This window comes from Schistocerca americana, chromosome 7, assembly GCF_021461395.2.
Source record: "Schistocerca americana isolate TAMUIC-IGC-003095 chromosome 7, iqSchAmer2.1, whole genome shotgun sequence".
NCBI classification, from domain to species: domain Eukaryota; kingdom Metazoa; phylum Arthropoda; class Insecta; order Orthoptera; family Acrididae; genus Schistocerca; species Schistocerca americana.
In genome coordinates this window covers 592173515-592188531 of record NC_060125.1, presented here as the reverse complement: position 1 = coordinate 592188531, position 15017 = coordinate 592173515, and the positions used below count along the sequence as shown (strand labels likewise).

Here is a 15017-nt window from a genome sequence, read left to right as displayed (position 1 = left end):
CTTCAGACTTTAACAACAGCTTTCCCTAGGTTCTCTCCTTGCAGCATGCCAACAAAGGCTTTGGGAGTGTTCTGGAAGCCGTCGGTAACAGTCTCGTGGTACTTGATTTTCCCCTCCCTGATCCACTGCATCAGCTGTCCGATGCCCTCTCCCCAGCGGTCGTGCCATCGGATGTACATGAATCCCTCCATGCGGAGCTGCTTGAACACTGCAGCATGCTAGATGATGGTAGCCTTCGGGAGATTAGATTCGTTGTATCCAGATATCGCGCCGCACATGGAGATGCGACCGTACTCTCGCATGCTGTTGATGATTGCGCTGCTCATCTCGCCGCCCACGTTGTCGAAGTACACGTCGACGCCGTCAGGTGCCGACTGCTTCAGCGCCTCTGTGACGTCATCCGTCTTGTAGTTAAATGAGTGATGGAATCCCAACTCCTCTTTCAGCCACTTCTCCTGCGGAAGAGAGGCCAGTTATATCGCTGCAAGAGGACGTTTTCACATTGTGTAAATAAGTTACAGCTAATTACTATAATGACATCCACTCCTGATTCGGCTGGCTGGCTCTGAGCACTATGGGACTCAACTGCTGAGGTCATTAGTCCCCTAGAACTTAGAACTAGTTAAACCTAACTAACCTAAGGACATCACAAACATCCATGCCCGAGGCACGATTCGAACCTGCGACCGTAGCGGTCTTGCGGTTCCAGACTGCAGTGCCTTTAACCGCACGGCCACTTCGGCCGGCTCCTGATTCGGATTTTCACTCGTTTTCCCAAATCATTCCAAATGAACGACACAATTTTTGCTACAAATAGGTCATAATTAGCACTTCTCCTCTGCAGCTTTAACAGATATCTGATTATATTGGCATATGTTTATCATACAATAGTTTTTGCCTTGCTTTTCATTTTTACTGGAATGGTAAAACTGCGTTGTTTAGTGTCTTATTATTTCAACTACATTCTTCCTTTATTAACTTCTGAATAGATTAGTTTTCGGAGGGTGTCCAACTTCACAAACACCCAGTTTTACCTTTTCTCCTGTTTACCACATATGTTTCGCTGAATATTGAGAATCATCAGTGGGCCTTTATTTTATTTCTATTAAACAGGAAAAATTGCTCTTTACTATGTACTTGTAAACATATAAATTTGGGTTTTGAAGACAGTATTTACAAATTTGAAACACAAAGTATTGTTTATATGCAGTGGTTTTCCTGGGTTTTTATGTTTTTTTTTATTGCACTTGTTTTCTTTCGCGGCTTGTCTTTTGCCACCATATAGATCTTAATGTGGAAAAGTTATTTACTTCGAAATTTTACGCCTGGGATGTTATGGTCGACCTAACATTAACTAATTCTATTTGGAAGATCTGTTTGCGTGCATGCCATGTATGTGTGTGTGTGTGTGTGTGTGTGTGTGTGTGTGTGTGTGTGTGTGTGTGTGTGTTTGTGTGTGTGAATGGGTGTGTTCTTTATTTATTTACTTACTTTTTTATCTAATTATTTATTTTATTTTCATTTATTTCTATGTATTTTCTTTAAAAAGATGTGTGTGTAAGGGAAAGGTGGGGGGGAGGGGGAGCTTATAGGTCGGTGTTGTCCGATAGTTCTTTGAGGGCGGGGAACACACTTCCATTATAGAGAGCTCTGTATACATCTATTATTTGTTTGTAAACGAACACAGACAGAAGAGCTTCAACCTCAAGATGACAACTTCTGGATTTGTTACTCGACGCTCTATTCAATAGCTAACAACAGATTCCGGTACATCCTTGTAACTAACCACTTTTGTTTATATTACCCCCAAAAATTTCCTATAGGTGGCGATGAGATCAGATCATTAATGTGGAAAAAATATTGCGTCGCTGCATGCTTCCCCGTTCTGTATTACATTTCTATTTTGTATACTTTTGTCGATATTTTAATTTCAAAGAAAGACAGTAATAAACATAAGATCTCCCGTTTACAGTAGACGTTTGCAGTGCAAGAACACACAGACACAGCAGAAGTGCGAGTACTGTGACATAAGTCAAGCCTGCGATGAGTACGTACAATGAACTGTCTGTCGGGGTTTTGAAGCAACCACAGAGTGTAATTTTTCTGAATTTACTTACGTAATTATCGTTAATGAAACATAACTAGTCATTTTTTTCTACTGTCCTTAGCGGGTCAGTGTTACACTGTGGCCTTGAAACAATGACAATGCGCCAAGACTCGACCAGATAGTACGTGGTTAGAATATTCGTGAAGAATGAGATTTCGAGCTTTAAAATTAGCTGTTGTGCTTGAGAGACTGAGTGCAAACGGTTTATGGTTCATCAGTACAGTACGGAGTGAAGACACGTGAGTACTGCTCATCAACATCTATCCTTGAGACGTCTCCAGAGAAGAGTGGAGGCTGTGAACGCACGCCCAGTTTCATTCTCTTTTTCTTATTTTTCATATGTATGTTCACCGATAGTAATACAAATACGACACTTCATCTCTCAAGCTCTCTTTATACCGGCCAACCAAACAATATGCTTTTGTACGAGTGACACATCATACAATTTTTTTAAAATAGCCAACATAATCTCGTTGAATGGAGGTGCGACCTTAAACATCTGATCAAAAGCATCCAGATATCTATTAATGGACATTAATATGGGAGGTGCCCACCCTTCGCCTTTATGACAGCTTGAAACCTCCTAGGGACACTTTTAGTGAGGTGTGTGTTTGTGAAGAAACGCCATCCCATTCTTCCTCAAGAACCGAAACGAAAGAAGATTGATTGATTGATTTTAACAGGAGAGCTAAAACGGCTTAGGTCTAACCCGCCACTGCCCGCACCGAAACTAGGTTTATCGTGCGGTATCGCTCCCTGTATATCTAGTAAAGCCAACCAGTGTCCTTAAATAGTGCAAAGAGTCCCTCTACCAGTTTTTTGTTAGACACAATTTCTTCAGGTCTAGTTGTCCCGAAGATTCTGTATCTTTTACTCTCCAATGCCATGCATTCAAAGATAAGGTGTGATGCAGTTTCTTCACCCTCATCACAGATCCTACATTTAGGGTCCTCTTCCATTATACCCATTGTGTGTAGGTGTTTTTGGAAGTTCCCATGGCCGATCATCAGTCCAGTCATGAGTTTGATCTCTTTCCTGTTCAATCCCAGGATTACAGAGCTTCTTTTAAAACATGGCTTGGGCATCATTACCTTACCATGTTTTTGTTTATGGACCATGGTCCAATATCCTACATGCTGTTTCCTAAGCCAGTTCAGTAGTTCTAATTTGATCATAGCCTTGATGATTGTCAAGACAGGTTCCGGTCCAATAAATGGAGTTGTTGCCCTCATCCTACCCAATCTATCGGCTTGTTCATTGCCACAGGTCCCTGAGTGGCCAGGGACCCACACTAGGTTCACCCTATTGCTTCCCCCTAGCTCCACCAGAGCCCTGTGGCAATCTGCAACAATCTTAGATCTTGTTGCAGGAGCTGCCAATGATTTCAGGGCTGCCTGGCTGTCTGAATAGATGTAGATGCACGGTCATTGTAGCACATACTCATATTCTCCTCCTCACATGCCCTAATTGCAGTAATTTCGGCTTGGAATACAGAGGCCAGTTTCCCTAGAGAGATGCTGCTCTCCAGTCTTGGTTGAACCCCGTATAACCCTGCCCCGATGCCTTGATCTGTTTTCGACCCATCGGTGAACCAAACAATGTCCCTCGTATGGTGTCGAACTGTTTTCTACCACTGCTCCCTACTTCCAATTATTATGTTGTAAGGCTTGTCGAAGCAGTTCGGAGTTATTATATAGTCGGCGGGCATTTCCCTGGAAATACCTATATTTACCTCACTCACTACGTCAGTGTGTGATTCTGGATATCTAAATGAGACCCAGTTTTGGCCAGTTTTAAGTCTGTATGCCCCAGCTGCTACCTCCATCTTAACCCAAAGGTGAAGTGGAGGCATATCCAGCATGGCTTACATTCCAGCGGTTGGTGTGCTGCTAATTCCGCCCGTTATGGCCTCTCCCCGATGTTATTCAATTTGTATATTGAGCAAGCAGTAAAGGAAACAAAAGAAAAAATCGGAGTAGGTATTAAAATCCATGGAGAAGAAATAAAAACTTTAAGGTTCGCCGACGACATTGTAATTCTGTCAGAGACAGCAAAGGACTTGGAAGAGCAGTTGAACGGAATGGACAGTGTCTTGAAGGGAGAATATAAGATGAACATCAACAAAAGCAAAACGAGGATAATGGAATGTAGTCAAATTAAATCGGGTGATGCTGAGTGAATTAGATTAGGAAATGAGACACTTAAAGTAGTAAAGGAGTTTTTCTATTTGCGGAGCAAAGTAACTGATGATGGTCGAAGTAGAGAGGATATAAAATGTAGACTGGCAATGGCAAGGAAAGCGTTTCTGAAGAAGAGAAATTTGTTAACATCGAGTATAGATTTCAATGTCAGGAAGTTGTTTCTGAAAGTATTTGTATGGAGTGTAGCCATGCATGGAAGTGAAACATGGACGATAAATAGTTTGGACAAGATGAGCATAGAAGCTTTCGAAATGTTGTGCTACAGAAGAATGATGAAGATTAGATGGGTAGATCACATAACTAAAGAGGAGGTATTGAACAGAATTGGGGAGAAGAGGAGTTTGTGGCTCAACTTGACTAGAAGACGGGATCGGTTGGTAGGACATGTTCTGAGGCATCGAGGGATCACCAATTTAGTATTGAAGGGTAGCGTGGAGGGAAAAAATCGTAGAGGGAGACCAAGAGATGAATATACTAAGCAGATTCAGAAGGATGTAGGCTGCAGTAGGTACTGGGAGATGAAGAAGCTTGCACAGGATAGAGTAGCATGGAGAGCTGCATAAAACCAGTCTCAGGACTGAAGACCACAACAACAACAACAACATGGTTCATATACATGAGTATTTTCTTCTTAACAAATAACATAGACCACAACAACAACATGGCTAAGCAGGTCAATCTCTGCACCTTAGCAAGCTCTTTAGCAGCAACCCGCTGTTCTACCTTCTTTCACCACACTATGGCCCCATAGGAAATCCTAGGTCTAACCACTGTGGTGTATATCCAGTGCATACCCCTGGGGCTTACGCCCCAGTTTTTGCCACAAGACCTCCTAGTAACGAAAGAAGATAGTGAAATTGGACACTGGGATCTGGTGCGAAGTCGACGTCCTAACGGTGGTTCACTAAGCTCAGATAGGGGCTCTGGGTAGGCTAGTCAATTTTAAGAACGTTATTATACACAAACCATGGGCTCACGGACGCTGCTTTGTGGCAGAGTGTAGTGTCACGCTGATACAACATTCATCGTCTCTAAACTGTACCTCTTCTGTACACAGTATGCAATATTGCAGAATGTGTCGTATCCTTCCGCATTTAGTGTTTTCTTAAACCCAATAAGGGGACCACTCCATAACCATGACAAACACCCCAGTAGCATAAAATCACTTCCTCCGCATTTTACTGTTGGTAATAACTGATCACAGGAACGTTCTCCAGGCATCCAGCAAACCGGAAACTTCCCACGCAATTGTCACAAGGTATAGTGTGATTCATTACTCCAAATCATCAGTTTCATCCACTATCCACTGATGTTGTTGTTTACAGCTCTCCAAGCGTCGCTTTGCACTGACTGCAGAAACGTGTGGCCTATAAGCAGCTGCTCGATGACTGTACCCCATGTTTGTTAACTACCTGTGCACAACCAATGCGCTGGCCGTACTGCTGGTAGCACTTTGGAACTGACGAGTGAAATCTATCGCTGATTTCACGCGATTTTTATAACCACATTCCGCAATATTCGATGGTACCTGTCCCTCAGTGTGTGAGCCCTGCCTGATCTCGGTTTACTGTGGCTGTTCCATCGCTTTTCGACTTCAAATTCGAAGTAACAGAGCTCTGATAAATCCTGCTGTCGCTCTCTCCCCACTTCCTTTTATACTGGCACGTCTGCCTCCAGCGACATTTAGTCGTCAATTTCCCATAACATAGAGGTGTCCGAATACTTTTGACCAGGTAACGCACATGTCTTTATTTACACTTTGTATGAGGGTTGCCAAACATTAATGCACCGCATTTTTTTTCTTCAATAATTCTTTATTGGACATAATGAGAATTACACGCACGAATGAATGGTGTTTTATCTACATACCCTATTTTTTCACGTAATCTCCATCCCGTTCTATGGTCTTCCTCCAGCGCAAAACGTCCTGTCGGTACCAGTCCTTGTCCTGGTGACGGAGCCAGTGCTTCCCTGTGTGAATCACCTCCTCATTGTCCTCAAAGTGTCTTCCACGAATGGCATCTTTTATTGGCCCAAGCAAGTGTTAAGCCCGAGGGGGTAGGTCAGGGCTGTAGGTTTGATGGAGTATCACTGTCCAACCCTGTTCTGCGATGCGTTCAGCAGTCCTCATACTTGTGTGGGGCCGAGCGTTATCGTGTTGCAGCAAAACATTTGCTGGACTGTTGTGGCGCCTAAGTCGCCGGAAGCGCGTCTTCAGTTTTGTTAATGTGTTGACATATGCTCCTGAATTAATGGTACCGCCTCTTGGTATCATATCAGCGAGAATCACACCTTAACAGCCCCAGAAGATGATGATCATGGTCTTAGTGGCGGAAGCAGGTGCTTCGAATTTTTTCTTCTGCGGGGAAAGAGAACGCCGCCATTCCATCGACGGTCGTTTTGTTTTGGGCTCAAGATGGTGAACCCAGGTTTCATCACCTGTCACAATCTGGGACAATAAGGCCTCCCCCTCAGCTTCAAAACGTTGCAGCAAATCAAGACAAATGTTTTTTTCTGTGCGATTTGTGATCCACCGTTATACACCGCATGACCCATCTTGCACACGCTTTTGAATATTCAAAAATGCGGATAATTGCATCCACACTTCCTTTGCTGATTGACAGACGCAGCGCCAACTGCCGAGTCGTAATGCGTCTGTGTTCGTGAAGCCGGCCAGTGTGGCCGAGCGGTTCTAGGCGCTTCGGTCTGGAACCGCGCGACTGCTACGGTCGCAGGTTCGAATCCTGCCTCGGGCATGGATGTGTGTAGTGTCCTTAGGTTAGTTAGGTTTAAGTAGTTCTAGGTTCTATGGGACTGATGACCTCAGATGTTGAGTCCCATAGTGGTCAGAGCCATTTGAACCATTTGTCCATTTGTCCTCGTGAATGACTACATCAGCTCGCTGCAACATGTCAGGTGTGACAGCCGTGGATGGTCTCCCCGACCGCTGCAAATCGTCGAGCTCCACCGAACCACCTTCTGATGACCTCACCCTCCGTGCCCAGCTACTAACTGTACTCCTGTCGACAGCAGATGCTGCATAGACTTTGCACAAATGTTTGTGAGTATTCCCCCCCCCCCCCCGTTTCTCCTCTACATTGAGAAATTCAAAGGCGGCACGTTGCTTGTAACGTGTGTCACCCTCAGACGCCACTTTGAAACTGTCCTGCAGCTACGCTATCTGTCGGAAGTGACAGATACTTGGCACGCTCACTCAGGAGACTTCAAATAATACATACGTAACGTTTCCCATTCGTAGCATTGTTTTCAGCTGAGATAAAAATGGGATGCATTACTTTCTGGGCAGCCTTCCTATGTCTGAAGAATGTAAGGATTTTGAGGAAAACTCAGCAGTACTTACGAACAAGTGTCACTGATCTGATGAGATTATGCTGCACTGACCTCACCTGCGTCTGTTGTGTACATAGTTCCACGTAGTCAGCGCATACACAACTTTCCCACTAGAGCGCGCCCCACTAAGCACAACAGCGCAGGCGCAGCGCTCGTCCATCTCCGCACTTCGAGATGGCGCTGCCATAGAGACGGACCAAATTCTGCTTCCACAGATCCGTGTATTAATATGTAACACAGCCAATGAGATTGCTGCTAAGGTAGAACTTTTCCTCCTCGCGGATCTCACTCGCGCAGTGATACATGAATGCGCGTGGTATTATAACGAGTGTACAGACCTCTGATTAGTCAGTCTGCATTTGTCTGCACCAATCTGTACCAGTCTGCATTAGTCTGTACCAGTCTACATCTGTCTGTACCAGTCTATAGTCAAGTTTCAGTCTGCGCCTAGTGAGATTACCATATTCCTGTACATAGCCATGAAGATAAATGTATACGCACTTTTGTCAAGTATCAGAGATATATGTGCGAACAAGACTAACGTACCAATACCAAAGGAACTTCAGATTGTCAATTGCAAATAGCATCCAGAACCAAGTTAAGTAATTTTTATGTTTGTTATTATTTTAATAAATGTGTGTGAAAATTAATCAAGTTCTGTTTTTGGTTGGTCACCGTCAATCTGCTACTCTAAGCATGCAAGTGGCATTTCTATCGTCCGACCTAATGGCAGAAGATAAACACGCCACGATAAGACCACGAGACATATTGCTGACACTCAACTACTTCGTTAGAGCGACAGGTCAAATAATCTGATGGTGTGTGTACTGAAGGTCATCCTGAGAAGCCAATTACTTTGCACCTTTTGAGGCGCGCTATCTGCCCGACTATGGACCCCACAGCACCTGCTGCCCCACTGACCACGGCGATCTCTCCCGGTTTGGGCTCGCAGATCTCCAGCAGTCCAAAGTAGGCCGTGATTCCGGGCATGCCCAGCACCCCCAGAGAGAGGGAGAGGGGCAGCTCCCCCAGGTCTGGCACCAGCATGGCCGGAGACATGAAGTAGGGCGCATGCAGCCCCACGTCGGCCACAGTGCGGTCGCGCCACCCCCAGTAGCCGACCACGTACCGCCGCACGGGGAAGCCCGCCGCATGGCTCTCCACGATGCGGGCCACCTGTGGGCAGAGATTAGCACACTTCTCTTTAGAGACAGCGTAAACTGTGACTTCCTGGCAACAGTGATTTCTGTTAATTGCAATAACTGGTATTTTTAGTAGTGTTTTGTTACGGTTTTGCGAATTCACAACCTGTATCCCTCCACAATGGAAGTGAAACGTGGACGACAAATAGTTTAGACAAGAAGAGAATAGAAGATTTCGAAATGTGTTGCTACAGAAGAATGCTGAAGATTAGATGGGTAGATTACATAACTAATGAGGAGGTATTGAACAGAATTGGGGAGAAGAGAAGTTTGTGGCACAACTTGACTAGAAGAAGGGATCAGTTGGCAGGACATGTTCTGATCACCAATTTAGCATTGGAGGGTAGCGTGGAGGGTAAAAATCGTAGAGTGACAACAAGAGATGAATACACTAAGCAGATTCAGGAGGATGTAGGTTGCAGTAGGTACTGGGAGACGAAGAAGCTTGCAAAGGATAGAGTAGCATGGTGAGCTGCATCAAACCAGTCTCAGGACTGAAGACCAAAACACATCCCTCCACAATCCACCAACATTAAAATATTCCTGCTGCTATCGTCTCACCTATTACATTGTGATTAGTAACTTGTAAGGACTAACAGTCACTGACAAGTGCGTTGCTAACTGGTATACCTAGCCAGGTGGATTGTAACAACGTGACGGAAGCCATATGTTCTCGCTTGTAAAGGCGATTACTTGTTTAGACCTAACGTTAGCGTTTTCGATAACCGAGGAGACAAAATGTTAGGTGAGATGATATTGTTAATACTCGTATTTAGAACCATTCATCCTCAGTTGTTGCTGACAGGCTAGAGTGTGATATTAGAACTCCACAAAATCTTGGTTGTAATGACAGACTGAGACAGACTGATCTCTAGCGTAGACTGATGTTTGAATTTGGTTGGAAGGCGATAGTTTGCTTGTGAATTGGCGGAGCTAACGAATGAAAATGGCAAATAAAAGTTGTGGTAAAAGATTGACCTGCTGCGTAGCCTGATGTTTACGTTCACCCAATTTGCTACGTTTATCGCACTTTTCATCACAAAATCTAAAACTGCAAGGTAAAGTCAGGAAACGTTTCTCAGATAATGGACAGGACTACTACATAACTTTTACTACATGATAAACAAAAGTTACTTGAGAACTTGACACGACTGTGCACAGAGAAAATTTTGCCCCAACGAAACAGTTTATAGTAAGTATGGATTAAATGTATTCTTCCTCAGGCTTTAAATTTTTTAGTATTGAAACAAGTGTGAATATATTAATGGTGGATGTTGAGAATAACACAATTTGCCATACACTACAGTTCGAGTTTGTGTTTAGAATACGTGGACCACTTCTTCGACCATAGACAGTTTATACATCGACAGCCTGAGACACAAGACTCTCAGAACGAAGTACGAACGTCGGTCAACAGATGGCGTATGACGTTGAAAGTTATAATGCCTCTTTTAGTAGAATAACCTTGCTTTTAGTTGTTACTTGTGACTTATATAATAACCTGTGAGTTCCATGATAGTGTGGATGCTATAAAACAGGTGGCATGCAGTCTGAATGTAACTGAAATCGCAGCCAAATACTGATAATTTGTTACTTTCTTAGCCGTGACTTATTGATCATTTTATATGTTCCGGACATTATATCAGCTTTACTAGCGATCTTGGCGTTTGAAAGTTTCTTCAGAGTTCTCAATCACTTGTTGATTTCTTGCCACCCAAGTTCTCTACAAAGCGCTCGAGAAAGATCTACTGCAGACTGCATAACAGAAAGGAATTACAGCGTGAGAATTATTGAACTATATGAAAAAAACGTAAATTAGTTACAAACTACAGCGTGCACACACCTTATTCAACATTTAAACGTTACTACATATATTCGGATATAGGTTATGACATGTTCGATAAGACTGCCTTCATTGGCGTTGATGTGGCACAGACGAATAGCGAAATTCTCCATGACCTGCTGAAGTGTCTGAACGTTGATCTTGTCGATGGCCTCTGGAATAGCTGTTTTCAGCTCAGCAATAGTTTTGGGGTTATTGCTATACACCTTGTCTTTAATATATCCCCACAAAAAGGAATCGCATGTATTCAGATCCGGAGAATATGGCGGCCAATCGAGGCTCATGCCAGTGGCCCCCAGACACCCCAAAGCCAGAATGCGGTCCCCAAACTGCTCCTCGAGGACGTCAAACACTCTCCTTCTTCGATGGGATCGAGCTCTGTCTTGCATGACCCACATCTTGTCTAAATCAGGGTCACGTTGGGTAATGGGGACGAAATCATCTCCAAAGCCTTCACGTACTGTTCGGTAGCCACCTTGCCATCAAGGAATATCGCACAGATTATTCCATGGCTGGACATTGCACGCCACACAGTCACCTGTTGAGGGTGAAGAGACTTCTCGATCGCGCATTGTGGATTCTCAGTTCCCCAAATGCGCCAATTTTCCTTATTGACGAACCCATCCAAATGAAAGTGGGTTTCTTCGCTAAACCAAACCATGCATCTGAGTACTAATTCCCACCGTGCCCTGCGGCCAACCGTACCGTTTGAACGTGCTAACGCAAACCGTTCAGAAGTAATGACGATTTCATTTCATACAGTTCAATAGTTATCACACAGTACTTTCCATCGATTTACATTCGTAATATTAACGTCACACTGTAGTGTATGGTAAAATATAGTTTGCCAGCACAGTAATATTTAATGATATGCTGTTTCGTGGTCTTCATTCCAAAGACTGATTTGATGCGTCTGTATCTGCTAGACCTTCTGATTAAGTCTCATCACCTCTGCATACCTAATGCAAGCTTTGTCCGTATGAAACTCCATAGCCGAACACTGGCCGCCCTCTACTATTTGTAGCCCCACACTTCTCCGAATTACCAAACTGACTATTGCTTGATGCCTCATGATCCAATCTTACAGTTAAGTTGTGCTCATGCACTTTTTTCTGCTCAACACGATTCAGTTTCTCTTCATCAGTTATCCAGTCTACTCATCTAATGTTAAGCATTCTCCGTAACATCTGACATAAAAGCTTCTATTCTGTTCATGTCTACTCTGTTTATTCTACACGAATCGATTACAGATAAGGCTACTACAATCCAGCAAATACTATTGTCTAAGACATATTACCGTTTGTCTTGCGTTGCTTGAGGCTTCTACGTTTCTACAGCGAATATTATAATAATGTTAATGATGTTTAAAAAATACATGAAAGAGTCATTTTAATGCAAAGAACATTTTTATACGGTCAAACATTTGTTTTGTGTTATATTGTTGTTTGTTTGAGGCCCTTCTTGAGCGGGGCGCGGCGCTTGGATTTAAGGGGAGCCTCGGAGTAGATGAAGTCACGAGTCATCGGATGTTTAAACATGTTTGGAAAAAGATTGAGTGTGAATTAAATCTGCGCTCAGAATGCACAACTGTAGACAGTTACACAATAAATCTTCATGCTCATACGAATTAGTTAGCTACTTCAAGAGTGTAAACAGAAGAACGATTATTAAGTGACACATCAACATTTAAACCTATACCAATGTTTTCATGGTTTTACCATCCGAAACCTTTCCGGCCTACAGGTGAATAGGAGGGGAAGGGAAGCAGCGTGGAGTGGCCGCGCGGTTTGAGGCGCCATGCCACGGATTGCGCGGCCCCTACCGCGGAAGTTCGGGTCCTCCCGCATGGGTGTGTGTGGTGTAAGATATTTTAAGCAATGTGTAAGTCTAGGGACCGATGACCTCAGCAGTTTGGTCCCTTAGGAATTCACATACGTTTCAATTTCTTATTTATTTATTTTTTTGTCGGGAAGGGAAGGAATTAGTGGGGATTTACTATAGATGTTTGCATTACTTCTCTACATAATCACCAGTCAGATTTAAGCATTTATCATCTCTCTTCATGAGTTACTTAACTCCCTCTGAATATAATTCTACCACATGACTGTTAACCCAACGAGCACAGAACTATTGGTACCAAATTACTTACAATCCGAGAAACATGCAAGTAGTTGCCCAACAAATGATACATCCTGAAAAGACGGATACCACAAATTGTTTGGATAGTTTTCCTCATCATTTCGTTGGTCACGGGAAACGGACGATCACCTTTGGAAGCAACTTATTTTTTCAACCTCGTGTTCGTCAATGTGAAGTTCGTAACTATGTGAAAATTTATTTTTAAAGGGAAATTTGAGGATCTCGCTACACGATGCAAGATACACACTAGCCCGTACACCAAAGAAAAAGCAAGAAGAAAGAGATGGAAAAATCTATGGCTTTTCTGCCGTTTGTGGGAAATGTTCTTACCCAAACTGCCAGAATAAAGATAAAGTACATAAAGTACGTGTGATCTTCTTGCCACGGGCCAAGACGGCATCTCTTCTGAGATCTGTGAAAAATGGTGTACTTTCAATAAGTATAAATAAAATGCCTTGTCGTTGTGGTAAGAGGTACGTAGGACAAACAATACGCATCACGCGAGAGCGGTGCACAGGTCAACAGCGACACACCAGCGTTCTGCAGCGGCTCAACGTTGTACTCGCACTGGCCATTCAGTGGACTACGGGGACGTAGAGGTACAGGCCACAGCCTCATCCTATCGGTACTCAGTAGTTCAGGAAGCTGCGCAAACACGTTTAGCAGACAGCCTACTCAACCGAGAGGAGAGTTCCCAATTCGACAAATCATGGAAACCCTTTATTTCACGTCTGCGCCACTGGAGGAATATTGTTCTGAGTCTTCACTGCCAGGCATTCCAACAAATGCAGTCCATTTTAATAATCATGCTCATAATTAGTGAGCTCTGTGGATTTGCTGGCTCTGCTTTATGTCACTCTTACTAGGGTACCGCGCCAATTCGTCACCACCGATTTCTACCGAATTCGGTGCACATTCAGGGCTCGGCTAGGAATGAAAGTGACTGAAGTGGACGTTCCAGGTGGTAACGCGTTTGGAAAAAATATAATTTTTACGCGGGTCGGGCGAGACATGAGCCCTTTGTGTTAGCGTAGTTTTCAGGGGGTAGTTAGAGCAGCGGGAAGAGTACAGAACGGCAATCTGAGGATCTTGGCATCGATTCCCTGTCCGGTAACTACTTTTTATTTTCAATTTCTACGTTACTTACACCGGAAGCAAATCGAGATAACGCTCAGTATAGTGTATTTGATGTGATGAAACCCTACGCGCAGGAGAACAAATTTCTTCTATTGAATGACTCGTGGGGAGGGCATCAAACTCACAATTATACGACAAGGATTGTCGAAAAGTAATTCCCCACCCCCCTTCTCCTCCAAATGGACTCCGCTAGAGCCACACTGCGATGTCCAATTTTATCGTCCGCTAAAACATTTGACCAAAGAGCATCAAAACTGCTCTTATCTCGTCCAGAGAAAAAAAAAATCACGTTCTGAGCAGACTGCTTCAAAATACATTCCGCTGTACGTCACTAGCTATTCTCAAGAATATTTGGCGAAATGATGCGCTACGTGTGGTTTGCCGCCAAACTACGCGATGAGAGACAACCTTTTATGAATGTAAGCCGAGTATTTTTTTATAGCAACTGTAAAAGAACAATGCAACGGCTTTACAAGGAGTGCAAGACGCCGAGAAAATTTCTGATTTCCCTGTTTTTACGATGAACATTAATCCAGCATGTGTAAATCATCAACTGCAAAAAATAAGTGTCTAATTTTATACACGAAGTTTTCGTGCACGCCTTACAACCCCCTTCTGGAAATTTAATTGCAATCCCACATTTTCCTTTGCCCTTTGTTCTATGAAAATATCAACAAATACAATACAGTGAGCATTATTTAGGTTGATGAGTTCTTCTCGTACGACACAAAATTAATCATAGATCATTTTATTGCGAAGACAGTGAAGGAGGAAGCATTCCGGCCTACAATTGGGTAAGAAAGTTTGCATAACATTTCGAATGATAATGGCACAAGAGTGGTTAATTTTGCTGTTTCAAAAGACGTGATTGTTTCGAGCACATCTTTCAAAAGGAAGTACATTCATAAAGCAATTTGGGTCTCTCTGGATGGACACACCCGAAACCAAATTGATCATGTTCTTGTAGATCGGAGTTGGCACACTAGTTAAGAAAATGTTGGGACTTTCAGGGCAGCAGACTGCGATTCTGATCATTT

At 43.4% G+C, this 15017-nt stretch overlaps 1 protein-coding gene across 1 annotated transcript; it reads right to left on the bottom strand.

Annotated features, from left to right (window-relative positions):
* Positions 1–218: 218 nt before the first annotated feature.
* LOC124623122 (prostaglandin reductase 1-like) lies at positions 219–12895 on the bottom strand. The gene is made up of 3 exons (XM_047148912.1): positions 12854–12895; positions 8515–8835; positions 219–455 (listed from the first exon to the last, which is right to left on the bottom strand). Exons 1-3 carry the CDS (start codon positions 12893–12895, stop codon positions 219–221), a joined length of 600 nt encoding a protein of 199 aa, XP_047004868.1.
* Positions 12896–15017: the final 2122 nt, after the last annotated feature.

What these genes read in the sequence shown, in the direction of transcription:
- LOC124623122 (XM_047148912.1), bottom strand. Translation starts at nt 12,895, where the DNA reads ATGTATCATTTGTTGGGCAACTACTTGCATGTTTCTCGGATT. An exon ending in ACTTGCATGTTTCTCGGATT is followed by an intron (nt 8,836 to 12,853) that starts GTAAGTAATTTG and finishes CTCTGCCCACAG; the next exon opens with GTGGCCCGCATCGTGGAGAG. An exon ending in CGCGCCTCAAAAGGTGCAAA is followed by an intron (nt 456 to 8,514) that starts GTAATTGGCTTC and finishes TCTCTTCCGCAG; the next exon opens with GAGAAGTGGCTGAAAGAGGA.